A 26604-nucleotide genomic window follows, 5' to 3' on the forward strand; every position below is an offset into this window, starting at 1 on the left:
CACCTTTTTTGACTGTTATTTTTCTATCTTCTGCCAAAAATTATTTATTTATGTTTCCTGGTGCAACCGACGTTGACTGCAACTGAAAGGGTCTTGCGTTCACATAAAATTATAATGCACGTCCATTTCTCACCCCCAAAAAAAGAAAAGAGAAAGAAAAAAAGGACGTCGGCCATTTTTGTATAAATCGAGCACACTGGACAAAACGTGCCACTTGATTGAACAAACATGCAGTAGGGTTTGTTAATTTTGTCTTAATTAAATCCTTGGTCAAATTCAAACTGCTGCTGCTTCTTCATCTCAGTAGGTTAGAAAAATGTGAAGCCCCCACACAGCACCGTTGTTGACCAACAAGGCTTTGTTTTGGTCACTTATATTTTTTTACAATTTGCCATGAGAATAGAACCAATTGGCACCTCCTAGCTACTTGGGTTTATGGAGTTTTGGGGGCTAATGTTTGGGGATTCCAGAAATAATTACTCTTTTTTCTTCTTCTTGTTTTCTAAGATTTTGGTTGGGAATGCTCTTGGAATAAACTATATCAATTAATTAGCGGTAGTCCGAGAAAAAAAAAGAACAAAAAATAAACCTAGATCAACAAGTCATTAGTTTCTGTTGTTTACTGTGAGGTTCAAAGATTGATCCATCGAGATATTGTATTAGATCAAACTACTAGAATGTACGACTAGGAATTAGAGTGTTTATTATGTGATTTGAATGCTTAATTAGTCCCTAATCTCCTTTCCAACTTTCCAGCCATCTTTGGATGACTTCTTCATCTTTCTTTTTTGAAACAAAACTAGTAAAATACACAAACATATTTGAGTGCAATGTTTAAAGAACTTGGCCCTCACTATAGTATAAAGTGCAATATTTGATATTTTACTTGTTTCTGAAATTGAAAAGCACATGTTACACATTTTCCATGGCTCTCAGCTTAGCTAAAAATCACTGAATTAAAACTTTTGATCAAACTTAAAGTAAAAAACCACTTAGAGTATAGTGTTAATAAAAAAATATTCACTTATATCATAACAGTCTACGAGACTACCGAGACTTGAAACGGTACCTAACACAACACTATTGTGCTGCTTGCAGCTTTAGTGGTTAAATATGAAAAAGTTTAATCTTAATATCTACTCATATTACTTCTATAACACGCTGGATCCTCTGCTCTAATTTTCTCTGCCATGATATGCTTTACTTTTGTTCTCCATACGCACCTTATTAAAATTTAATCTAAGGAATTTAAAAGTTGACACATCGTCCTAAACAAAAACTCAATTTACTCCTAATTAAAAAAAAAACTGACACCTAACTAACGGGATATTTAACGTCCAAAGCTTCTTCTTTTTTCTTCTTTCTTTCTTCTTCATGTTTTGTCCTTCTCTTATTTTTTTCTCCTTCTTGCTTCAAGTTATGTCCTCTTCTCTTATTTACGTTCATATTCATATTACCTTAGCTTTGGTTAGTGTGAGTATATTGGCAAGGCTACTGTGAAGACGTGAAATTGAAGTAAGCAAGATTATTTGGCATGCTTTTCTTTTTCTTTTATCCCTGATACATACTCTTATTTATTGATTCATGCTACATATGCTTTCATTTATTGGTCCCTGCTGAATGCGTTGCTTCTTTCGTTTTTTTCCTTTTCTTTTTTGGTTCCTATGTCTGCAACAATTCAAAATTTTCCTCTTTCTCATTGAGACTATCTAATTGGTTTTCTGTGTGTGGCGCTTTGAATTGGATTTCAATTAATGTTTTGGTATATCTACCTCCATCCTTCATTTTTAATTTGTAAATATAAATTTGACAGTTATCATTGTATGATAGATTAACATTATTATATTTGTTTTATAGATTGAGAATGAAAGATTCAGTCGCTACAATTTGTGAAGATAATTTACATTATAAGCCCATATGTGATATGGAATTCTTTCAAAACAAGCTGCATATGAGTTTTATAATGAGTATGGGCGAAGAGCAGGATTCAATATTAGAAGAGATTCACATAACAAGAATAAGAATACTGCTCAAATAATTTCAAGAGTATTTGTTTGTTATAAGGAGGGTTTTCGACCGAAAGATAAGCGATATTATTTAACTAAAAGTTCTCGGACAGAAACAAGGATGGGTTGTAATGCTAAAATAGGCATTAAGTTGAATAAATCTAATAGTAAGTATTAGGCTAGCCATTTTATGGAAAACCACAATCATCCTCTTGTAAGACAAAAATGCACTCATATGTTACCGCCTCGTAGAAGAATATTTGCTTTACAAGCTATTGAAGTAGATTTGACCGAAGAATTTGGTAAGGAGAGAAAAAAAAGGAGAGAATGACAGAAAGAGATAAATTTTTTTTTTAAAAAAGAAAAAACAGAACAGAACATGAATAAGGAGGAAAAAAAAACAGCTGGGAGTTAATTACGATTAGTTGGGTGTTAGGGATTTTTATTCTTTTTTAATTAGAAGTAAATTGAGTTTTTGTTTTAGGATGATGTGTCAACTTTTAAATCTCTTAGACTAAATTTTAATGAGATGATAAAAGTAAAGCAGATCATAGCAAAAAAAATTATAACAGAAGATCCGAATTCATTCATCTATATATATAAAGCAAAAGGCAGAGAATGGTGAAACATTCAAAATACCAGAAAATATCCTTAGTTAATGCAAACATTAAGAACTAAACTTATTAATTAAATAAGGATAATATGGTAAATTCACACTTTTTCATATTTAAAAAAATTAAAAGAAAAAGAAAAAGCAGATAATGGATCCTATTTTTATGGAACACAACTACCCATTATCTTTTTTAATTCTAAAATAAATTTACTTATTTTTTTAAAAAACCTCTCGCAAGCGCGGAAGCGCGTGCAGAGAGACTAGTACAGAATTAAACTACATCCCGTATTTAAATATCATGCAATAATTTCTCCAAATATCCGCTATAAATAAAAATAATTATAAATTCATGTATTCCCCATAATCTCGGTCTGAACTCCGAACTATACATACATACATAAATGACATCACAAGACTCGACATGCATGCTTGTTTTGTTAGACCATTCGTGAATGATGGCGTGGCAGTTTGACCCATTCCTTCTCCAGTCTAAAAACCAACCCGCCAACAACCCCAACCAAGTGACTCAGTCCAACTCGTTCTCTCCAAAACTCAAGTCTCTTCCTATCTTTCCCTTCTCTCTGTCTCTATGGGGATTCAAAGTCTGTCACAGACAAACACCAAGCGACCCTTCAGCTGAAGAGATATTTTTATTTTTCAAAGTTTCAAGTAAGTCTCTCTTCAAAAATATCGACTATATAATTTTTAACTAAATCCCATTAACTATTTTATTCTTGTCTCTATTGGTAGAATCTAGGCGCCCCACTTGAGCTGAGCTAGGGTTTACTCAGTCGTTTTCGTGTTTGAATTTCCTTCTTAATCAACTGTCTAGATTGAAAGCTGTAACCTCTACTGAGAGAGAGAGAGAGAGAGAGAGAGAGAAAGGGTGGTCAAGGGTTTTAGGTGAGAAAAAGAGCAGAGATTGAGAGAGAGAGAGAGAGATGCTGAAAATTCAATACCATGCTATTTATTCCAAAAGTTCAACTTGATGGCTTCTATGTCATTTCCCGGAAGAATCCTTTAATGGGTACCAGTTAGTTTTTAGAATTGTTGTCAAACCACTTTGAGATGTTAGGCGAAGAAGAGAAAAACCGGCTCGCCGGAAATACCCGGAAAACGTATTTGCGGTCGGTGTCGTGGTCTGACCGCTCACCCTCTAAACCTAACAATCCATATCCAAGGCCACAGCTGAATAGTAAAGCGAGGTCTTGCTTACCTCCACTTCAGCCCCTTTCAATAGCTAGGAACACCGTTCAGGAGTGGCCAAGGGCGGGTTCTGATGATCTTGGGGTATGGCCTCAACCCCAAACCCCAAGAGGATCAGTTAAACCCCTTCCGAATTCGAACCCAGAACAACCCGGGAGAGAATTTGAGTTTAAGAAGGATAAGCTTGCTTTTTTCGATAAAGAATGCTCGAGAATTGCTGATCATATATACTTAGGAAGTGATGCGGTGGCTAAGAACCGTGAGGTTTTGAGGAAGAACGGAATCACCCATGTGCTCAACTGTGTTGGGTTTGTTTCTCCCGAGTATTTCAAGAATGATCTTGTGTACAAGACACTTTGGTTGAAAGATAGCCCGTCGGAGGACATTACAAGTATACTCTATGATGTGTTTGATTATTTTGAAGATGTTCGAAAACAAGGCGGGCGAGTTCTTGTGCATTGTTGTCAGGGAGTGTCTCGGTCAACTTCTCTGGTCATTGCATACCTCATGTGGAGAGAGGGCCAGAGCTTTGAAGATGCATTTCAGTATGTGAAGGCCGCTCGAGGGGTGACTAACCCGAATATGGGTTTTGCTTGTCAACTCCTGCAGTGCCAGAAGAGGGTACATGCTGTGCCTGCAAGCCCAAATTCCATGTTAAGGATGTACCGGATGGCCCCGCATTCATCATATGATCCTCTTCATCTCGTGCCAAAGACGTTAGGCCATCCAGGTGCACAAGGACTTGACTCTCGTGGAGCATTCGTTGTGCATGTTCCATCGGCTTTATATGTCTGGATTGGAAAGGATTGCAACACAATGATGTCAGATAATGCAAGGGCAGCTGCCTTTCAGGTCATCCAGTATGAGAGGGCAAAGGGTCCGATTGTGGACATCAAGGAAGGTGAAGAACCTTTGGAATTTTGGGACGCTCTTTCCAGTGGGGTCTTAGCAGAAGATCACAGCAAGACAGATGTGAAAAAGGTAGAAACTTTATCTTCTGGAGGCGATAAGGTTGCTGCATCTAGGTGTGTTCCGGTGGGTGAAAGGAAGGTTGTTGAATATGATTTGGATTTCGAAATTTTCCATAAGGCAATTGCAGGTGGGGTTGTCCCACCGTTTTCAGTATCTAATACTGAATCAGAAACTTGCCTTCCAGCCAGAGAAAATGGATGGGGTAGATTGCGGCAAAAGTTTGCTAGCGGCATTATGAAAGATTTGGTCACGTCTTCTGAGCTGAATTGTAACACTAGCCCATCCAGTGATGAGTTGGATATGGTTGTGGAAACTCATAAAGAAGCAGAAGACCCTGTTTCCCTGATTGAGCCTTCATCACCATTATCAGCATCACGCCACTTTCGTAGCTCAGCTGATTCCTTTGAATGCTTTCCAAGTCGCAGCCCATGTAGGATACGAGATACTTTTAGAGAAGTAGAATGCTCTGTTCCTTTTACCGAGAAATTATCATTACCTACAACTCATTGTCGTTCACCGGATTCTTTTTCTTGTTTTCCTGACAGCAGTCCTAAGTTCAGCTCCAAATCCCCAACACTGTCCCCTTCAAACTCTGATTACTCTAGTTCATTTACCTTTTCACCATCATCTTCTAATTGGTCGGACTTGTCATGTTTGTCTTCTCAACAGCCTTCACCTTCTGGCTTGGAATCTACGGATCCATCTTATATTAAGAATATTTCTTTGGCAGATAACTCAAGCTTACTTTTCAAAAAATCTCCTTCTTCACCTGAAGAGACATTTTCTGCTAATTTTACTTTGGAAGTGGCAAATTCATGTTTGCCATGTAAAGGGAATTCCCCCTCTCTTGCAGAGCGCAGAGGGAGTAATCCTCCACCTCGAATGTTGGTACCATCAGTGGATGAATCGCCTGAAGTTCCGAGGAATTTGGTACGATCATGGTCCTTCTCTTTACCTGACATGGGTGATGATGCGATGGACTCTGATTGCAACCAATCTGAAAATGAGAGCAACAGAGAAGAGCAAATGTTAGATGTGGACATTAGTAACCCTGAAAAGGAATTGCAATGTGAAATGATCAGCCACACTGCACAAGTGATCAACCCAGTTTTGTACCGTAGGTCACAGCTTCCTTGATCGCATGGGTTTGCCTATGAATGCCCCTGTACAGGTATTTTGCTTTGCCCATTTTTTCTTTGTTTGTTCTCTGTTTTTCATTATTATTAATTTATTATTGCTTAGTTACTTCGGAAATATCTAATCATTATATAATTAGTGCACATCCTTGAATTAGATTGATTCTATAACATGTTGCATAGCAAATAAATCAACTAAATCTAGCATCATATAAAAATCTCTACCAACATAACTGTTGTTTAATTCTTGTTTTCTAAGTTACAGTATAGTTTACAAGTTGTTTTTTCTTAGAAAATATGCCCAACCTCTAATATAGGTATGCCAAAAATCTAATATAACCTCCCCAGAAGTTTCGCTTTGTAATTTCCTTTTCCGCATTAAAAAAAAAAAAAAAAAAAAAAAAAAAAAAAAAATCTCATTAGTTGGTTTCTCTTTCTATTATTTGATGTTTGCTGCTAATCAATTTTCTTGGACCATGTTGATGATTATTTGTTGTTTTTAAACATACATGTTTGGTTTAAACATACATTTAAAATTGATATCCGGTATCTGCAGGCATGTTTAAAGCAGAAATTGGAAGGATTTGGGTTCATGATCTTCCAAGCTAATGAAGGAATGTGGGGATGAAACAGTTGCAGATTTTGCAAGGGGAGTTGGCATCCCGGCAGTGTAAAGTGTTTCATATCTGCTTGTGCGATGTTGTGGAGTGGTTACAGAAAATATGTACAGAGAACAAATCAGCTTTGTGCTGATAGGAATTATTACTACATTTTTGTTTTCAAGGCAGATTAAATATTGTCACAATTGAAATAAGTGAATTAAGTATATTTGTTCCTCCTGTACAGCACCGAAGGTGTTGCCATTTAGGTTGAAATGAAAATCAAACTCATATTTTAAGATTGAAATTGAGAAAATGGGTATTTTTATGATTGAAATTGAGAAAATGGGTATTTTTATGATTGAAATTGTCCAAGGTTCATTCGTTGATGTACCTAGATGCAAGCTGAACCAGTTTTTCCGACTCTTTATTCTAATTTTAGAAGAAGCTTATTAATTAGCTCATTATAACTAGCCATTGGCAAGATTAGGGGCAAGCTTTGATGAAGTCGTCAATTAAAAACAAAACCCATGACATGTGAGACAGAGAGAGAACCTTGATAAGCAACCAACGACCTCACATCGCATTACACACACCCCAAATAGTATTCTTTTACAACCAGTCGTATTCTATTTCTTCTGTCAAAGTTCCCAAAACAATGGACTCCAGATGATCTAACTGAGAAACCCATAGGAGACATCTTACCCCAATGCTACTAGGGATCTTCCTTACAGCCCACTTTGCGTTCTTAAACGAGCCACGATTGGACCCAATGCGCTACCTCTCAAGCCTCTATATGACCATGAGTTCCTTACCAAGCCCTCATTTCTACTCCAACCATCCGACTGAGACAGCTCTGCCTTCTTGGCATTCAATGCCTGGCTGATTTCATCCCATGCGCTTACTTTTCCATTTTCTACAAATGTAAACAAGAATGCACTATACATGTAAACGAATCATATTCAAAAAAATTTATTAAACAGATTCTGAGCATGGAAATCCAATTAGTACCTTGTGGTGCAGCATGAATTTCCTTGTTATTGTTGAGTCTGGGACCTGATGCAGCATTTTGATCCCCAGTGACTGCTTTTGCTGTGTTCAGGTTGCCATGCTTGACAATGCGGACATCAATAAGTGAAGAATAATCTACCTGCAAGGATCATTACCTGTCAGATGCTAGCAATCAAAGATATGAAGAAGTTGTTCACAGCCACTGCTAGGCAGAAAAAAGATGGTAGTACATAACTACAACAAGGGTCGCAGGATGCCAATATTGGCCATCAATATAACTAGATCATGCAAAAACCCCAAGCCTCAAAATGAAATTTGAAGAATTTAGTATTGGACCAAGGGATTGATATTTCATACACCAGCCGTGGAGTTTCAAATGTCGAGTGGGGGTTAACCGCTATGTGAACTTGCAAAAGCGAAGGTGGAAGAATATACATTGGATGGGAATGCAAATGGCAATTGCAAATCCACCTATCTGTGCAGTTGAGCCTACACCACTGGTGTATGAAAATGTTAGCCCTAATCGAAGTTGAGAGAGATGGCTGAAACCATTTTGAAATTATTGCTACATTATAATAGTTCTTGAGAGACTGCACTAAAAGTACCTCTAGAGAGCCATCTTCCCCGTAAAGGGAAGCATCTGGTAGTACATCAGATGCCTCGTCATCTGTCTCCTCAAAAACAATGGGATATCCTGGAACCTGTACTAGCATAATCTTATTTGATTGAGGGTCGTACCATGACACTTTTCCAACCTACAGGGACAAGTAAATCTTTTATGGTAAATTTTATATCCACAAAGAGTTAATAGACATTTAAGAGAAGAAAGACTCATACTCGGTATGAGGAAACTTCAGGGGTCCAGCATGCTGATAATTCAATCAAACGATATGCAATTTGATCACCTTCCTGCAAGAAATTAAATGCGAAAGGATTGAATTACTTGATATGGAAAACATCTTACAGGGCTATCTGGCATTATATCAATTTATTCACTCCGAAAGTGGTCCAGAATATGAACTAAATGTTCAAAAGACATTCAAGAAATATTCAAGCAGCTAAAAGGTGTGATAGTACAAAGCCAACTGCCAATAAATTTATTTCTTTTATTGTTTCCTACAATGAGGGAAACCAATATCCATGAAAGCAAAATGAAAATTAGGAAAAAATAAACCTCAGGTAAAGTGGTACAGAGCTCAAGCTTATTGAAGTCTATGGGATCATCTACAGGAATCTCTTTTTCACTACCCAATGCTTCAGGCGATTCTGGGTTCAGATCTTTGTAGTCACTTTTTCTTGAATGTGGTGTTTTCTCCATACCCCATTTTTGACCCCTCTTCTTGCTGGTTATTCCATTCCACTGAAAAGTTTCCTGAAGCATGCAGGACATACAATTACAAGTTTGGAACCAATAAATTCCAAAACCAAAACAGAGTGCAGCATGAAAATCATGGACCTCATTGGATTAAGTCATGGATGTTTAAAGAAGAAAAACATACCACTGGGGTTCTATTCTGCTGAATAGGATGATCTGCATCCACTGGAACAGGTACATACATCAGATAATTAGAGTCACAAGTATTTCTTAATCTAGCATATGAACTCATAAAATAAATTGCTAAACTCAAATGCCATAAGTAATTGAACTGTACATCGGAAGATTCCGATACATACACACCTTTTCCAAGGTTTTCAAACCGAATGTACCCAGGCCTAATTACTACAGGAACAACGTCATCCTCTTTATCATTGTCTGTGCTTGGTTGCACATGTACTTCATTATTATCTGTTTTCGGTTGCTCATCCCCTTCATCATTATCTGCGTTTGATTGTTCATCCTCTTCATTGTCTGTGTTTGGTTGTTGATGTTCTTCAGGACATCTCTGATTACTTTTGCCAGACGATTGCTGATTATCTGGTTTGAGCAATTGCCTCTTATTGAGCTGGAAATTGGAACAGTACAGCCAAAATATTAGTTCAGGATCAAAAGTGGCCCTACTTGTGAAAAAACAGATATAGGTACTTCAGAAGACCTACTTAAGATGAAGAAAAATACTCCTCAAAAGGACATATAGGTACTTCAATATACCAACTTATGATGGCAACCACAAAAATTTGTACATATGCAACATTCATTATGGACAGCTGAATATTTTTGTGATAGATTTCACTATTTTCAGTGATTATATACACATGTGCACGTGTGGATGCATATGTGTGAAAGAGGAATCTATATCTATTTATCATTAATAAACACCACATTACCTCCTCCTTCTCACCCTTCAATTTTTCCCTCAACCATTGCCTTTTGGCCTTTTTACGTCGAGCACTTCTACTAGGAAACTGATACACAAAAAGATAAAAGGATTTCACAAATCTAAACTTATAATTGATATCAGAGAAACGTATGACAAAGATTCCTTTAACAACATCAGAATCTCCATGTAAATCAAGATATGCAAGCCGTGGCAATCATATATCTTCAGCCAAATTTCACTTCCTGAGGTAAAAATTCTCTGATAATTACAGATGCCAAAAACTATATTGTTGCAAATTAATACAGTAAGATGACAACAACACATACAATTCAGATAATGGTGGCAACTAATACCTTTTTACTTCCACCAGGTGTATCAGATGAAACCACACCTTTTACTTCCTCCTCTTGAAGCTGACAGGACCTATAAAGCACAAATTAGGGAAAAGAATAAATGAGCAAAATGGAAAGCACTAGATGTTTACAGAAATTTGGCAACATAAAATTCCGATAGCACGAGATAGCATGTTTTAGTTCACCCAAACCTAGACTAAAGTGTAGGACTTAAGAAACATGCATAAATATTGCATGTCGTCATCATATAACAAGGCCAAAACGCTACCTCTTTCCATTGGACGTAGATTTACTAGTTTTATTGGTTCTTTTATCAGTTTGAGGGGTGCTTAAATTATCCAGTTCATCCTCTCCAGCAAATGACTTGTCCTTCTTGGAACGACTCTTTCTGGGGAGGAGACGAGACTGATGCTTCTCTGCATGGACATCATTCTGAAGGTCTTCTGGAAAACTTGAACATTCTTCAGTCGTAGCAGATTCAATTCTCTTCCTCCTGAAAGATATAAATGTGGTCACATCACTTACCTAAGAAAACAATGTGTACATAACCACATTGCACACAAAGCTTCTATGTACTAAGCAAAAGATGCGTTGACCGCATGCAGTTGCAAAATCACCAGATAAATCAAGTAAAATATATACTTCGAGCTCTGAGGTTTGTTTGAAAGCTTCCTCTTCTTGGAACGTCTGCTTGTACCGGTCTCGGGTGCATCTTCTACAGTCAACGGATCTTCCAACTGGTAAGGTTCATCCTCTTCCGATTCACTTTCATATCCTCCGGTCTCCTTTTCAAATTCCTCATTAGCCAGAAGCTTTATACCTGTATTCAGAGGCCGCCTCTCCACAATCTCTTCTATCTCAAGAGAGTCCGTCCCATCATCAACCAAGGCAATTTCAGACAATGTGCCCCCTTTCCTTTTCACACTGTGTACAGAAAAAAAAAATTGAATATATGCACACCAAATAAAACCGCATACTTTGATAATAGAAGTGTAAACTGACCTGATAATATCTTTATCCCTGAAAATGGAGGTGGACTCAAAAGGCGGTAACACAAACCCATCCATCTGCGAGAAACCAAAAGCAGAAAACTTTTGAGTTGAAATTGCAAAAGGAATTTCTTTTTGTTTGAGAATTAGGTTAGGGAAAGGAGATGCTTACGGAGATGAGAAGCCCATCGGGGCAAGAAGCGTTGAGGTCGAAAGCGTGAAGGAGATGGGCGGCGAGGTCTGAGACGGTGCGGTGGTGAGGTTTTAGTAGAACCCAGCTTCGCTTGAGTCCCTCTGTCTTCTGTGACTTGCTCAGAATGTGGCGCTCCTTGAATGTGACGCGAAGCCTCACGCTCTCCATCATCGTCGTCATCAAAGCATGAGAGAAACTCAGAAACAGACGGTAAATGGATCCTCTAGCTTCTTAAACCCGCGGTGGGGTTTTCAGAGCTCTCTGCTAACAGGATCCTCTACCTGGACAGTTGTTCTGCCAGTGATACTGGGCCTGGGCCTGGGCCGCTGGTTCATACTGGGTTTATAGGTTTTTTATTTTATTAGGAGAAGTACTATTACTATAGTACCTTTTTTAAGGGAAAAACAAAAAACAAAAAAACAAGTACTATAACTATAGGAATGGGTGGTTGTGAGACTTTGCTGAAGATGATTCCATTGCAATGTAGTATTGGAATTATTACATTTGTTTACATGTTTATTATGCAAGTGATATTCTAAATTACTCTAAATTAATCTAATCAAGTGGGAAAGGAATTCGAATTTAGATATAATGAAGCAGTTTCACTGTCTTGACTAACTGGTCCAACCCGCATCTACTACTTATTTACATGATTTAGTTAAAAAATTGAGCAAATTTTGTAGCGGATAAGCTGGGGTTTCTTCGGACTTGGCAAATGAGATGATTTGCTACATGTTTGATATTCTACCATTTTATCAATTAAATGAGAATAATATGGTAAATTCATTTTTTTTTCATATTAAAAAAAATTAAAAATAAGAATAAAATCATATAATAGATCATACTTTTATGGAACATAACTATCCATATTATCTTTTCTTATTTCTAAAAATAAAATAAAAAAATAAAACCAATTGGCATATGCGTGAGCATGAGCCATGGGGCTAGTAAAATTATAATGTCATTTGCAATTTGCCTAAGTGAAACACATGCTAAATTTGGCAACCAAAAAAAAAAATTTGGCTAAAAAAAGAAAACGAAAAAAATCAAGGAGAGAGAGAAAGATGAATGAATGAAGAAATATGAACCACTACATTGTGTTCAATATGAGTGATATTGAGAGTGACCATGGCGCAATGTGTCAAAAAGGAAGATGACCCCGAAAGGCCAAAGCCTCATTATCTACCAAAGACGCAGAGTTTAAAGCTGCACCACATTTCTTGCACGAGCTTTATCTCCTTGGCTCAAAATGACGATAAAATGCCCAATAATCCATTTATATTTTTTCAGTGGCTCTGCTGCTGCCATTGCATTTCCCGTAGTGCCACATAATGTTCTCCCTCTTTCTCTGATCACTCATATTTATGTGTCAGACTACACTAGTGAACTTGTGCTGCGTCCCCTTTTCTTAGTTAGCAGAACAGAACATACCTGGCTTTTCCTTGACTGCCAAAGACTTCGCCGCCACCCCTTTTCTTAGAGAGACCAACCCAAGTTCACAGGTAAGAGGCTTCTGATTATTTTTCCTTATTTTTCTCTGTTATTTTGGACTTTATTGATATCTCTGTGTTAATCTTCTAAATGGGGTTGATGGGTTTTTTTTTTTGGTCGTTAACTTGAAGTTTGATTTGTTGGTGAAGATCTGTGATCGTTGTCTCATTGGCTCTTCTGTAATTTTTAACTCTTGGCCATTCTCATCGCTTCTTTTCTTGGTTTTGTCCACTTGGGATGTCGTTGTTTGGGTAATTCTGAAAAAAAGAAAAAAAAAGAAAAGAAATCTTGTGTTATATAATCTTTAGACTTGCGATTTGATGTCTGTGATTGCGCTTGCTCTTATTGCTTTATTTCTTAAATATTAAATAGCTTTCACAAATTCAGGTGTGATTTTGCTTTGCGTTGCATTTAGTATTATAATCAGAATGATTCTTCCCTCCAGTGAACTAGTTTATAATTAATATGCAGTGTTATTGTTTTGGCTAAATGAGTTCTCGCTTAGAAAAACATACTGAATTTAGAAATAAATAATGAGTTCTGGGATTTAGGTTGGCTGATGAGTGGGTCGATATTCAAGTTCCCATCTCCACACCATATATTTTATTTTTTGAATTTTGAATATTGGCTTTCCTTCCCATTCTCATTAATTTTTCTAAAATCCTCAGGTTGTGTACATAAATTTGCTGCCTTGCCTTCTCCTTGTATTGGGTAAGACCTGTATAAGAAGGTAAAACTATCATCATGCCCCCTAAGGCATTGGACTACGAGTCACTGAATGAGAATGTGAAGAAGGTTCAATATGCTGTTAGAGGCGAGTTGTATCTTCGAGCTTCTGAGCTTCAGAAGGAAGGAAAGAAGGTATAGATACCAGTCCCTTTGGGGTTTTCTTGGCATTCACACTTGGAAAATTGGCTTGCAATGCTTCTGACCTGTAATCAACTTAACTTATATAGTTTCTATTCCTGCTGCCTCATTATTTCAGTATCTTGTATGCAGATTATTTTCACAAATGTTGGAAACCCTCATGCTCTAGGACAGAAGCCACTGTCTTTCCCTCGCCAGGTCATCATACTCACTTTTTTCAGATTGAATTGTTTGAGTTGCTAACTCAAGTTCCCTACAATTCTTGTTTTGACCAAGCAAATCTTCTGGTACAGGTGGTTGCTTTATGCCAAGCTCCATTCCTATTAGATGACCCTAATGTAGGACTGATCTTCCCTGCTGATGCAATTTCAAGAGCTAAACATTATCTTTCAATTACTACTGGTGGTCTAGGTATTCATCTTACCTGCCTTTCATGTTATGTTATCATGGGAAAAAGGATTGGACTATAATCACACACCTGCTAAATAATCTCGATGGGGCTTTGGAACTTTTCTTGTTTTGTTCAAAAGCGAGATCAATTTTTTATGTTATGAATAGTTGTGGCAATTCTTAGGTTTTCCTGAATTTTTTTTGTATCTATTGTTGTACCTTCTAACTTGCTATTGCTGATATATGGATCTTTGATTTATTTTTAAAAACATGACTGCTTGAACCCCGTTATCTGCAATAAGCATAGCCGAGAAGTTGTTCCATAGGTTTGTGAAAAGTTAAGAGCTGCACTTATGAACTCAAAATGAACAATTTTCCTTCACGTTGTATATCTAGGTGCTTATAGTGATTCCCGAGGTATTCCGGGTGTTAGGAAGGAAGTGGCAGAGTTCATTGAGAGACGTGATGGATATCCAAGGTGATGGTTGCTAGATATCAAGCCTTACCTTTTCCCTTCTTTTTTTTCAGAGGCAATAAAGTTGTTAATTTTGTTCTGAAGTTGTGACTTAAGGTGTTTATTTTTGTGGCCCAATGACAGTGACCCAGAACTCATATATCTCACTGATGGTGCCAGCAAAGGTGTGATGCAGATCTTGAATACCATCATCCGTGGTGAAGGAGATGGGGTAATGCAACTTCCTAAATGACACAGAAAAATTAATGTCCTCATAAATAGAAAACAGAGACGTGTATAAAATATTCTCTTTTCATTTTAGTTCTTGTTTTGGGTACCACCAGGTTCTGGTTCCAGTCCCACAATACCCACTCTATTCGGCTGCAATAACTCTGTTTGGTGGTTCTCTTGTTCCGTATTACCTTGAGGAAACAGCAAATTGGGGTCTTGATCTTAATAATCTTCGCCAGTCAGTTGCACAGGCTCGCTCTAAAGGAATTACTGTTAGTATGCTTTTCCTCTGGCTTGTTTATGGAAGAATTCAGGGAATCTGTTTTGAAACTAAGAGTAAACTAGATGAATGGATGAATAGGAGCGGCCCACAATCTGAATTGGCATTTGGCATACCCTTTAATATGTTAACTGTTTAATCTTCAATATGTGGATTTCATTAAGTTTAGAGTTGTTTTAGCATGCCTTAGGAACAATTTACTGTCCAACATTCTCCGCTTTACCTCCAGAATTTAGTGTTAAATGTCAGTTTCTTCTTATTCCTGCTTTTCAATAACAGTAGCGGCTACATGTCGTGCTTTTTACTACCAACTAAATCTATAGTGCAACACAATCAGGTGAGAGCAATGGTGATTATAAACCCCGGCAACCCCACTGGTCAGTGTCTTAGTGAAGCTAATTTAAGAGAAATATTGAACTTCTGTTTCCACGAAGGCCTAGTCTTGCTCGGGGACGAAGTTTATCAGCAGAATATATACCAGGATGAACGCCCCTTTATTAGTGCAAGAAAGGTAAATATTCTTGAGCTTTTGGAATTAACTGCATGAGCCTTTGCCTGTAGTTTCAGCTGAAATAAAAAATAATTCTTTAATCCTGACAATACGGGTAGGTGTTGATGGGTATGGGGCTACCCATAAGCAAGGAAGTCCAGCTTGTTTCTTTCCACACTGTGTCCAAAGGATACTGGGGTGAATGTGGGCAGCGTGGTGGGTACTTTGAGATGACAAACATTCCTCCACAGGTTTGTGCCTCCATTAAGTTGTCTACTTACATCGCATACTTTTCCAAACATGCTTCCAACTGTCAGCATTAATGAAGTTATGTTCTTACTTAGCCGTTCTTGTAATGCAACATGGTTCTGATAGGGTTTAGGGTTTAGCATTTAGACTTGAATAAAAATATAAAAATGGTATAAAGTTTATGAAAGGAATGGATTAAATCAAGGAGAAGATTTGATCTACTAGAGGCCTCATAACTTTCAGATTACAGGAAATACTGAAACTATTGAAGCTACTTTTTTCTTGCCACATGATAAAATAGTGTTCTTGTTTGATGTTTTCCTTTCAAATTAATCTGACCATCTTTTGACTTTCGTAGAATGGAATGATTCAAACATCAGCATGATCTCATTGTTATGTTTGTTTTCATGATCTCATGTTGCAGACGGTTGATGAGATATATAAGGTTGCATCAATTGCACTCAGTCCCAATGTTCCTGCACAAATATTTGTGAGTGAGCACTAAATATTTTATGTTCTGCTATTCGATGTGGAAGTTGACACCCATCCCTCTGTCCGAAATTGTTTATCTGATTTAGAAAATTACTGTCTGTTTACAGATGGGGCTAATGGTCAACCCTCCCAAACCTGGAGATATTTCGTATGAGCAGTTTGTTAGGGAAAGGTATGCCCTTTAAAAGTATAGGTGAATGTTTTTACTCCTTTAATTAATTGGATACTGGACTGTAGAAACCGATCTGCTTTTGCATGGTTAACTTAATCACAATCGCTACTTAGATTGTTGCTAAGCTTTCACGCAGCTTTTACCATCATTTTCATGTAAAGGATTTGATCTATATGAAAACCTTTCGAAAAGTATCATATTCTTTAATAATAAAATAAAAAAATTTAAGCCCCATAATCTTCAGATACAATGAACCAAAATGATAATTATTGGTCCTGCTTTTTTTTATCAAAAAGTAACAATAATAAGTTCAGAAAAGGGTTTGAAATTTGGAACATTAGTAATGGATGAATGGTATCAAGAGATGTCTTCTTGAAGCAATAGATAATGGTGATTTTTTTAATTATCAACTTTGCAGCAAGGGGATCCTTGAATCTCTGAGGAGAAGAGCAAGGATAATGACTGATGGATTTAACAACTGCAGAAATATTGTTTGTAACTTCACAGAAGGTAAAAAGTTGATTTAAATAAATATTACTGGTTCTTACAACTCTTTGAAGTTCCTCGATTTTTTATGGCTGTTTATATGAACGGTTAAGAAAATTGATTTTAGGTGCCATGTATTCCTTCCCTCAAATACGCTTGCCACCAAGAGCAATAGAGGCTGCTAAAAGAGCTGGAAAAGTTGCGGATGTTTTCTACTGTCTCAAGCTTTTGGAAGCCACTGGCATTTCCACTGTCCCCGGATCAGGGTTTGGACAGAAAGAAGGGTAATAAATTTTAGCAATCTTCTATTCTAGAGTATGTATGAATCTCTGATGCATAGAGTCTATTGTAGTAAGTTACACTGCCATACAAGAGGGACACTATTTAGTTATGTTTCTACTAGCTTCAATAATGCAACAGTTTGTAATCGGTTTTTTTTTTTCCTTTTCCCATGCAGGGTCTTCCATTTGAGGACAACCATCTTACCAGCTGAGGAAGACATGCCTGCCATCATGGATAGTTTCAAGAAGTTCAATGATGAGTTCATGGAGCAATATGAAGATCACAGAGGCTATTCGAGGATGTAAAAATCCAGCAAAGCAAGTTTTCTCTTATATCCAGCTTTTGCAAAGCTGGTGAATGTATAATACTCTGCAAAACTCTCTTCTTTTATCTTAGGCTCCAAAATTACTTTCACCTCTTACATATTAAATGTCTATTTATAACTCTGCTCTCCAGCCTCTAATGTAAATTGCAGTAAATTGCAGAGGACTAAAAATTCCATCTTTTAAGCTAGAATGGGACCAATAGTGATGTGACACTTCATTGAAGCCTTTTACCCTACTCTTCATTTGGGTCCATTAGCTTTTGTCTTTCTTTTTCTATTCTCTTGCTTGGCTAGTAAATAAATATAACTTCTTTATTTTTATTTTTTTTATCTCTCTAAATCCAAACCCATTGAGAATTTGGGACATTGCATTTTGGTTTCTTTATCTTTTGAGGTGAGCCTACCAGCACAGTTGCCCTATCGCTTTGAGGAACACAACTTCTCTCTTTTCCTCCATCCAAAAAAAAAAAAAAAAAACTTTTATTTTTTCCATGGGAGTACTGTTTTGTATTTGTGTTAAAAGCATGGAGGAATGGGGACTCTGACATCTTAGGCTGATCTTGATTTGTCCATGAATTATATGTGACTTCAATCAAAAGTCTATCAGCATCGAATATGGAACTAGGAAAGGTTGATTTTGGATGCGAAAGTAAGTACTTGTTTTTCTTTTTCTCTTATCTTCTTTTACTTTTCTTCTTTTTGACAAAAACAAACAAGCTGATGCTCAGAAAATATTTCAATTTTCACGAAAATGGTTCCAAGTGTAGGTTGCTAAATTGCTCAAAATGGAGTCGAATAAGAAAAATCAAACATGTACTAGAGACTAATATAGTTGTACAGATTGAACCATTATGTCTAGTCACCCATCCAAAGTTCAAAAAAACCGTATGGAAGACTAGGTTAAATTCTAAGGCCACAAAGTCACAACCCAACCCTACTTTCGTATAAGGAGTCATTTTTTTTACTTAAGAAGTAGTGAGTCATTCTTTCTTATTTAAAAGTCAAAATTTAATGTATTTATACATAACTGAAATATAAAAAAATACCACAAAAATATGTACACATTATGTGTGTATGTTTTTTTTTTAATTATAACAAATTCTGATTTGTTTAAAATGAATTCAAGATTTTTTTATTTATAAAAACTCATATTTTTTATTGATATCTTTTTTTTAAAAAAAACAAGTTATATTAAGAGTAGGTGAATCAAATCTAGAACTTCGAATGTTTTACTATTATTTCCAATCAAAGAAATAAGATAAATTGGTAAGTGGCACGCAACTAAAGATAAAAACGGAAATACCAAAAGGGCAGGCGTCTATAAAAAGAGGGGAATATTTGAGCAATGTTGGTGATCCCCAGACCCCAAATCTTGGCGCCAAATTCCAAGTCATTACCCTTTCTGCCCCTCACTCACCGTCGGAGCAGCGATCCTCTGCCCCCGGACCACCCTGCACTCTGCTGCTCAGGGAGACAAATAAGTGCATACCCCACCCTACCACGCCTATCCCACGTGGACCCCACACTCATGTGAGCTGTGGGCCACCACCTCACCACTGCAGCAAGTCCGCGGACCGCGGTCAGCTATTTCCACGGGCACCCCTTCACCTATCCTCTCGTATTTATTTTCTCTTCCTCTCATTAATTTAATATAATATTTATTACTTTGCTTATGTCACGAGTTTCCTCGGGTTCTTCCTCTCTCTCTCTCTCTCTCTCCTCTCTGTGACTCTATCTCTGTTAGACTCTGTGACTGATTTGAGTGATTGGTATAAACAGAACATCGAAACATTACTCTTCCACATTTAAAGCGCAACCTTTCTCTTCCCTCCCTTTTCTTTTTTTCTTTCACTGAAACACAAACCAAAAACCCAAAGCCTCTTTCCAGTTTTCATCTTCCTCCTTTTTCTCTTTTACCTGACTTTTCCACTGGTTTCATTTTATTCCCTCCTCTGTTTCTTCATCCCCTTTACGCATCAGAGAAAGAAAAATAAAAAGAACCCATCTTTATTTATTCGATCCTTTGTTCTCTCCTATAATTATCTCACTGGGTTCGCTTCAATTGGTCCACAAAGAAATGGGCTTTTCTGGGAAGTCTCAGCCAGCTCCTGTGGACATAGGCTTGGATTCTGAAACTCAAAAATGGGTTATCGCCGGAATCCCATTACGGGCTCCGTTGAAGCCGCTGTACACAAACCCCGTAGAGACAGAACGGGATCACGGCGGCGATGACGTGGAGGAGTGTTCGACGACCCCGACGGGTGAAGAAGCCAGAATTCCGACGAGGCTGACGTGTCCACCTCCTCCGAGAAAGAGGAAAGCAGCTGCTTCGAAATGTAATTATGGCGCTGGTGTTAGGGAGTTCTTCACTCCTCCCGACTTAGAAACTGTGTTTATACGCCATGTTGAAAGGGCCAATTGACTTTGGAATTGCAAGTTCAAAACTTTTGGCTCCGTCAATGATTTGTTTCTTTTCTTTCCTGATCTTTTAGTTTTTGTTGCGTTTTTTTGTCTCTCTCCTTTTGGGTTTTCACTTTTTCATTTTTAGTCTGCAGTCAGTCATGATCTTTAGGATCTTTGTATTGGGAAGGTAGCTAGCTAGGAGATAATTATGTATAGGTAATTATTATAAATAAATAAAAGATCGTCAATCTTAGCTTTATTGGTTAATGAACCCTCGTTTCATTTGCATGCTTCTTAATTTGCTCCGAGTTTCCTTCTTCTGTAGACTGTATCTGCTGAGTGAGAGATTGCTCTGTTTTCTTGTCTCTTGTTCCTCATTCAACTTTGATATCTTTCTTTAAGAGTTTATTTTCTTCTGTTCATGATCATGCGCAGCGCAGGCATGAGAAATCGCAGTCAAAATGTTGGTAAGTAAGCCTCCAAAAGTTGTCAAAATCAACAATAGAGGGCAATAAATTAAATCCCTTTCAATGGGTTAAAAAGATAAGGTGATGCAGTTCCTCTGTTCCTTTGGCTGACTGATCGACTGACTAACCAAAACTAAGCCCCACAAGAAGCCTTTGGCCATGGCCCCAGCTGGGCTTTTCAGCTCTGCCATCACCTTCTCTTTAGACTTAGAGTTTGGTCTATGCATGATCTAAGTGCCCCCACACGCCATGACTGAAGACTGAAGACTGATGACCGCCCACCCACCTCGGACTCTTTATGATATTAGTGGGGAAGGGAAGGAAAGGAAAGGAAAGGAAAGGGAAGGCTCTCTCTCTCTCTCTCTCTCTCTCTCTCTCTCTCTAGTGCTATTCTGATAGATAGGTCTCATGGTAGAAGACAAATCACATGTGGAAGTGGAGAGAGGGGAAAATTAGGAGAGGATCCTATGTGAAGTTTGAATGGTCCTTATTATTTAGCCCTTTCTCAAGCTTAAGTTTTGCAGCACCAATAATTGAGGAACCCACTTATTCTATCTAAATGTAATTTAAATGGATTAAAGTTTGCATTTTGCAATAGAATATAGAATGTTCATGGAAAAAGCAAGAAAAGAAACCCAATTGTTTTCTAGGCTCATAGCAAAAGTATATAATGAAATAATTAAGTGCCAATAAGCGGTTCACCTAGGGGAGGTTTTCTTGTGTGCATGGATTGAACAAACAAAGGTGGATCACAGCAGTCTCTGATACAATAAGGTTGCAACACGTCTGTTTGGGTTTGAGACAGCAAATGCTATTTGAGAGGAAAAAACACCGTGTGAAACGGGAATAATACTAATTTATTATTCTTAATCAATCACGTGATAATCTGTGATTAACTAAGTATAGTAAAACAATATTACCCCCATTTCATACAAAATTTTCCTGAATTGGCCAGCGTGTTGGCATGCTAGTGTTCACTAAATGTTGGATTAGATTTCTTATTATTTTTCTTGTGTTAAATATTAAGACCCCCCATTATTGGAGACCACATGTATATGGAGTGGATTAAAATTGTAACCCAATCCTTGCATTTATATAGTTTGCTCACTTCTATTATTGAAAAACGACAAAGGGAACAAAGAATTGTTAATGAGTGATTATGCTAGAACATGCCAGAGAGACCGTTTAATAAGTTACCAAATGTTTACTTAACCCAAACAAGTGATTATTAATACACTCAACTAATCACGATTCACAAAACAGCAAAATCCTACTTCTTTTCTTTATATCTAAAGTTTTTATTCATCACACCCCCAAAGTTTTGACTTTTAACAACACATCAAGCCATAAAAGCATATCCAAAAACCAGATCAGTTTGCAGTTTCTTTTAGTTTTTAATTGTCAATTCGTAAAACAGTCTATGTGCAGCTAATCCCTGGTGGCATCCATAACACTGAGCTGAAAGCCTCAAGATCTTTTTGTGGGGGCGGCACATGCCACCTTCTGCGACCAATCTCTTTCCTCGACATTCACAACTTTTTGTGTAAATTGAACTCTGATCAATTTGCTACAAAAATTATACATAGAAAAACTCAGTGATTGGGTGGCATGTGGGGGGCCAATTTCACTCTCTGGCGACAATGGAATTAGTACTTGGAATTCATGCTTCAAAATCTAGCAACCATTTTTTTTTTTTTTTTCTTAGTGGGATTTGGGAGCCACCATCATCACCAAACAAAATGCGCAATCGTCTGCATGTTGGGCGTGGCAAACCCTCCACCGGCATGTTTGACTCTCCCCCCATGCCCGTACAAATCTTTGGTCATACATGCACCATTTTCGAGTCCTACTTTGTTGGTTTGTTAGAGAGACTAATTATTAATAATGTGAGTATGTAATTCAATATGGCATTAAGTGATACATTCAAGCTTAATAAGAGGAATGCATCAGGTTTACTTGCAACCAATGAGAACAACAAGAAAGGGAAATATTTTCCATAATGACTAAGGTGAGCTGTAGCTCATGGATGTTTTTGGGTGGAAAAAAATAATTTCTAAGAAATCCTTTACATTTGCATGTCTTTGGTTTGAAAGTTGAGAGGTTATTCTGTCTTTTTTGAAAAAGCTTTGGCTTTTTCCAAAAGTGAAAGTTTTTTTATGGGTAAAACCTAAATTTACTAAAAAATAAATCAAACTTATATATTTTGCTTGTTTTAAATAAAACTCAATGCGTATTAATATAATAAAGTTCAAAAAAATTAAATTATTTATGAATTTAGTTGCATTGCAGCAATAAATGTACATATTGAAATGGGTACACTTTCAATTTTGTTGTTGAACATATTTTTATTTTATAATATATTTTTTTTGTTGCATTTAATATGTATTTTTTTTATGTTAAATTTTATTGAAAACTAGTCAATGAAGCTATGAACTAGCGTGGTTTATATTATTTAATGTACACTATAGAAATTGCAAGTACAAAAAAAAAGAAAAAAAGAGAAGATTTTACCCTAATCCTTTAGCTAGCCCACTCGTTGAAAAATTCCTAGTTTCGTCCTGTGTGTACTTACACATAATAAATCATTAATACACAGATTCCACCTTAAAATTCTTAATCAAATACTTAAAAACTATGAATCAAATCAATTAAAAAGGAGTAGTTGATCTAATTCTTATTCTTTGTTTATCTCATTCTCGTACTTCTTATTTCCGTTACTTACGTCGTTAAACTCTCGGATTAGTAGGAGAAACCAACCATGATGGGTAGGTTAAACAATAAAAAAAGAAGAGGTGAAACGAATTTGTTTATTAAAAAAAAAAAAACTCCAATTTGCAAAAGTAGGATGGGTTGGTGGCTAAGTGGGCCATCTTCCAAACACTTGGGCCTGAATAAACTCAACCGAAGCCCAAGTAATAACCGAGGCAATCAACAGGCTCGCTCCTGATTGGCCCATATTTAATCAAATGAGCAAAAACATCCATCGACGTTGTCGGACGGCCGTGACTCTGCAAATGGATCGGTCTGCGAGACTGTGACTCTGCAAATCCTGGTAAATGGAGATGAAGCAGACGACATGGCCAGGCCGATCGAATGGCCGTCGTTTCACGTCCTGTCCGTTATGGAGCACTAAGGGTAAAAAGCACCACGAGCTCCACCCGACGAAGCACAGCAATCGAATGTCCGGCAGAGGAGCATCGTCGTCATCTTCAACGGACGGTCGCGATTTCTCGGCCCTGCCGTACGAATTGATAATGATAATCGGGGTTTCGCTGAGCCACCCGAACCTCAGAGCGGCGTCGTTGGCGTGTAAGTCGTGGTACGAGGCACTTCGGCCGCTGAGACAGGCGATGCTGTATATGAGGTGGGGAAAGCGGTTCAAGCACGGCCGAGGTGGGGTCCAGCCCAACATGGACAAGGCTCTCGACGCGTTTCTGAAGGGCGCGGCTCTGGGGTCCCCCATGGCTATGGTGGATGCCGGGCTTATATACTGGGAGAGAGGCCTCAAGGACAAGGCTGTCGCTTTGTATCAGAAAGCTGCAGACCTGGGAGACCTGGCTGGGAAGTGCAATTTGGGAATTTCCTATCTGCAAGGTTTGATTTTCCCTGGTTATTTAGTACCAAATGTGTTGCTTATCATAGTTATGATATTGAAATTTAGAGGCTTTGAACAGAGAGTGATAGAAGTTTGATTCTTGTGGAATTGGAATTTACTCATATATCATATCCGGTTTCAAATTGTACATTTGCCAATCCATTTATGTAAATTCTTGAATGTTATACCTTTATGAGCTCTTTTGCTAATCCACGTCTATAACAAGAAGCTTCCAAGTGTTTTGGTGGGTTGCTTTTTATGTACTTTAACTATCATTGAGAAAAATAGTTGCCCTTCAGCTGGTTAGAATGGCAAAGCAGGATCATTGTAGTTGCCCCCAACTAGTTGGGGTTAAAGAAATTTAAGGTGAGATTCTAGAACTTACCCTGTTGATTCGAAGAATAGTTAATGTAATTATAATGAAGAACAATGGTTTCAGATGATTTAAGTTTTGCTTTGTTAATGCATTATGAAATAAGGGGTTCTCCCCCCTCTATATACATAACTTTGATTAGATTATTTTGAATACACTAAATATAGGAGCGTGTGTTGCACATGGATTTCTCTTCAAATGCTTTCCTTCATTATTTCCTACAACCAATACATTAGATGCACAGTTGTAATTAAATGGTGGGTACTTCTTTTTATATGATGTTGTATGATATGATAGGCAGAGTTGGATTTCCTTTCATCAGGAAGTTTTTTTGTTTGCATTGAGTGTATAGTCTTGTTTGTGCGTATGAATATTATTATCTGTGCAGTTGAACCTCCAAATCCAAAGGAAGCTGTGAAATGGTTATATCATGCATCCAATGAGGGCCATACCCGTGCCCAGTACCAGCTTGCACTTTGTCTGCATCACGGCCGTGGGGTTGATCGTAACATAAAAGAGGCGGTATGCCGTTATATCCTAACAAAATGCAGTTGCATTTTGATTTCCAGCTATAAAGTCAGCTATTCTGAATGAGAATAGCATTAGGATTGTCAGCTCCTCTATCGGCCCAATGTACTTCCATATTCAGAACCTTAATTTGGTAAGTTTTCTTTTCTTCATACAGGCAAGATGGTATTTGAAAGCTGCAGAAGGTGGTTATGTGCGTGCCATGTACAATGTTTCACTGTGCTACAAATTTGAGGAAGGGTTAGCGCGCAGCCATTGCCAAGCAAGAAAATGGATGAAGAGAGCAGCCGATCGTGGGCACAGTAAAGCTCAATATGAGCATGGACTCGCTCTTTTTTCTGTATGTATCATTTATTGCATTCATGAAATTATTTTTTTGGTGGGAGCCACTGGTTTGATTGTAGGGCCAAATAATCTTGCTGCCAGGATTCATTATTCTGCTCTTTATGATATGTGGTAGCACTATGTTGATATAAATGAATGCCATTTGTATACCTGTTAAATATACCCTTGTAGTATTTGTATCATAATTTATTCTCATTTAGAAGCAAGAAAAAAAGTACTTTTATTGTAAGTATTTAATTTGTTACGGTAGGCAGATGGATGTTTTAACGGTAATATCTGCAGGAAGGAGAAAAGATAAAAGCTGTAGTCTACTTGGAACTTGCTACCCGAGGTGGGGAAAGTGCATCAGCTCATGTCAAGGATGTGATTCTTCAACAGCTTTCAGAAACTTCACGTGATGATGTAATGCTTCTTGTCGACCAATGGCGTGCTTTGCCCTCATCTTCCTGATGGCTGGAAAATCGTCCCTTCAATTCATGCGACCGTTTTGGGCTGTATGGTCATCCTCTTTCTGATGAGTGATGGTAGTTTCTTATATTAGATATGGAGAAGATCTGTATATTTCTAGAAGTGTTGTGTTATTAACAACAGTTCTTGTATGCACTTTTCTAAAAATTTGACGTGATTGGCGTAGAAGTATTACTGTTGCCGAAATACCGGTTTTAGTTGTGCATGCTTATTAGTGCTATTGAGTGAGTTAGTAATGATCTCGAAAGAGTGTCATCAGGGAATTACTTGTGTCGATAGACGTTTTTCGAAGTCCAGCCATGTTGCTTGTATGAAGTGAATTCACAATATCAATCTGACAGTTCCAGGACTTGTTAAGGATAGTCAGGATTCACCTTGCAGATATTCAATGGAGCAAATGATCCCTCAGGTATAATTATTCTTCCTACTACTTACTACAATGTTCATAAACATCCTACTGAAAATTGTACTAGAGCCATTATCTGATTTCTTCTGTGATTAGGGCACGTGTTGGAAATCCTGCTAGTTGACTGACAAGATCGGGTCCTCCTGTATTGATTTTGGAGTTCCAGAAGGCAAAAATCTCAGAAAATAGAACCTTACGAGAAAGGACGCAACTGAAATGAGGATAGAGTATTATTTTCATATAAACAAGTCATCACTTTTTTTTTTCTTCCCAAGAACAGTTAATTGTGAACTTTTGCATTTATCTTATAAATCAACTATGTTTGTATGAACCCTGATTCCTTCCATTTCAAAACTATCAAACTGATCCTACTACTGCATTCATAAATGAATTAACTTTCAAAAACAGTTTTAGAAAACAAATGTTCATTCATTGTAGATCCAGGCACGCTCAACCTTAGCTGAGTGCATTCGA

At 37.4% G+C, this 26604-nt stretch overlaps 5 protein-coding genes across 7 annotated transcripts; 4 read left to right on the forward strand and 1 right to left on the reverse strand.

The window, feature by feature from the left end:
• On the forward strand, positions 2981-6848 carry LOC18793252 (protein-tyrosine-phosphatase MKP1). The gene is made up of 2 exons (XM_007227280.2): positions 2981-5968; positions 6490-6848. Exon 1 carries the CDS (start codon positions 3688-3690, stop codon positions 5932-5934), a length of 2247 nt encoding a protein of 748 aa, XP_007227342.2. The 5' UTR covers positions 2981-3687; the 3' UTR covers positions 5935-5968; positions 6490-6848.
• On the reverse strand, positions 7071-11639 carry LOC18793684 (coilin). Of its 3 annotated transcripts, none has more exons than XM_020562574.1 (13): positions 11316-11632; positions 11157-11221; positions 10797-11078; positions 10423-10647; positions 10155-10224; positions 9809-9886; positions 9222-9486; positions 9043-9074; positions 8718-8915; positions 8381-8452; positions 8149-8298; positions 7544-7682; positions 7071-7448 (listed from the first exon to the last, which is right to left on the reverse strand). In XM_020562574.1, the coding sequence occupies exons 1-13, from the start codon at positions 11514-11516 to the stop codon at positions 7261-7263; spliced, it is 1965 nt and encodes a 654-aa protein (XP_020418163.1). In that variant the 5' UTR covers positions 11517-11632; the 3' UTR covers positions 7071-7260. The 3 variants fall into 3 exon arrangements, with proteins under 3 accessions (XP_020418163.1, XP_020418164.1, XP_020418168.1); XM_020562575.1 differs by having other exon boundaries at positions 9043-9083; positions 11316-11631; XM_020562579.1 differs by lacking the exons at positions 7071-7448; positions 7544-7682 and adding an exon at positions 7762-8040 and having other exon boundaries at positions 9043-9083; positions 11316-11639.
• Positions 12485-17798, forward strand: LOC18788891 (glutamate--glyoxylate aminotransferase 2). The gene is made up of 14 exons (XM_007222737.2): positions 12485-12838; positions 13496-13688; positions 13827-13892; positions 13988-14105; positions 14481-14562; positions 14683-14770; positions 14883-15041; positions 15387-15560; positions 15659-15790; positions 16213-16278; positions 16388-16452; positions 16871-16962; positions 17066-17222; positions 17396-17798. The coding sequence occupies exons 2-14, from the start codon at positions 13572-13574 to the stop codon at positions 17523-17525; spliced, it is 1446 nt and encodes a 481-aa protein (XP_007222799.1). The 5' UTR covers positions 12485-12838; positions 13496-13571; the 3' UTR covers positions 17526-17798.
• On the forward strand, positions 19362-20215 carry LOC18789275 (cyclin-dependent protein kinase inhibitor SMR6). The gene has a single exon (XM_007223446.2). The coding sequence runs from the start codon at positions 19623-19625 to the stop codon at positions 19965-19967; it is 345 nt and encodes a 114-aa protein (XP_007223508.1). The 5' UTR covers positions 19362-19622; the 3' UTR covers positions 19968-20215.
• Positions 23222-26461, forward strand: LOC18789942 (F-box protein At1g70590). The gene is made up of 5 exons (XM_007222434.2): positions 23222-24009; positions 24772-24905; positions 25069-25251; positions 25539-26133; positions 26227-26461. Exons 1-4 carry the CDS (start codon positions 23472-23474, stop codon positions 25704-25706), a joined length of 1023 nt encoding a protein of 340 aa, XP_007222496.1. The 5' UTR covers positions 23222-23471; the 3' UTR covers positions 25707-26133; positions 26227-26461.

The sequence above is a fragment of the Prunus persica genome, chromosome G1 (assembly GCF_000346465.2).
Source record: "Prunus persica cultivar Lovell chromosome G1, Prunus_persica_NCBIv2, whole genome shotgun sequence".
Lineage (NCBI taxonomy): Eukaryota > Viridiplantae > Streptophyta > Magnoliopsida > Rosales > Rosaceae > Prunus > Prunus persica.

Bases quoted from the DNA above. Each gene is read 5' to 3' on its own strand.
- LOC18793252 (XM_007227280.2), top strand. From the start codon at position 3,688: ATGTTAGGCGAAGAAGAGAAAAACCGGCTCGCCGGAAATACCCGGAAA.
- LOC18793684 (XM_020562575.1), bottom strand. From the start codon at position 11,516: ATGACGACGATGATGGAGAGCGTGAGGCTTCGCGTCACATTCAAGGAG. The intron at 11,079-11,156 runs GTCAGTTTACAC...TTCTGTACACAG, and splicing joins AGGGATAAAGATATTATCAG to TGTGAAAAGGAAAGGGGGCA. The intron at 9,887-10,154 runs GTATTAGTTGCC...TTTGTGTATCAG, and splicing joins CACCTGGTGGAAGTAAAAAG to TTTCCTAGTAGAAGTGCTCG.
- LOC18788891 (XM_007222737.2), top strand. From the start codon at position 13,572: ATGCCCCCTAAGGCATTGGACTACGAGTCACTGAATGAGAATGTGAAG. The intron at 14,771-14,882 runs GTAATGCAACTT...GGGTACCACCAG, and splicing joins TCCGTGGTGAAGGAGATGGG to GTTCTGGTTCCAGTCCCACA. The intron at 16,453-16,870 runs GTATGCCCTTTA...TCAACTTTGCAG, and splicing joins GAGCAGTTTGTTAGGGAAAG to CAAGGGGATCCTTGAATCTC.
- LOC18789275 (XM_007223446.2), top strand. From the start codon at position 19,623: ATGGGCTTTTCTGGGAAGTCTCAGCCAGCTCCTGTGGACATAGGCTTG.
- LOC18789942 (XM_007222434.2), top strand. From the start codon at position 23,472: ATGGAGATGAAGCAGACGACATGGCCAGGCCGATCGAATGGCCGTCGT. The intron at 24,010-24,771 runs GTTTGATTTTCC...TTATCTGTGCAG, and splicing joins GGGAATTTCCTATCTGCAAG to TTGAACCTCCAAATCCAAAG. The intron at 25,252-25,538 runs GTATGTATCATT...TAATATCTGCAG, and splicing joins ATGGACTCGCTCTTTTTTCT to GAAGGAGAAAAGATAAAAGC.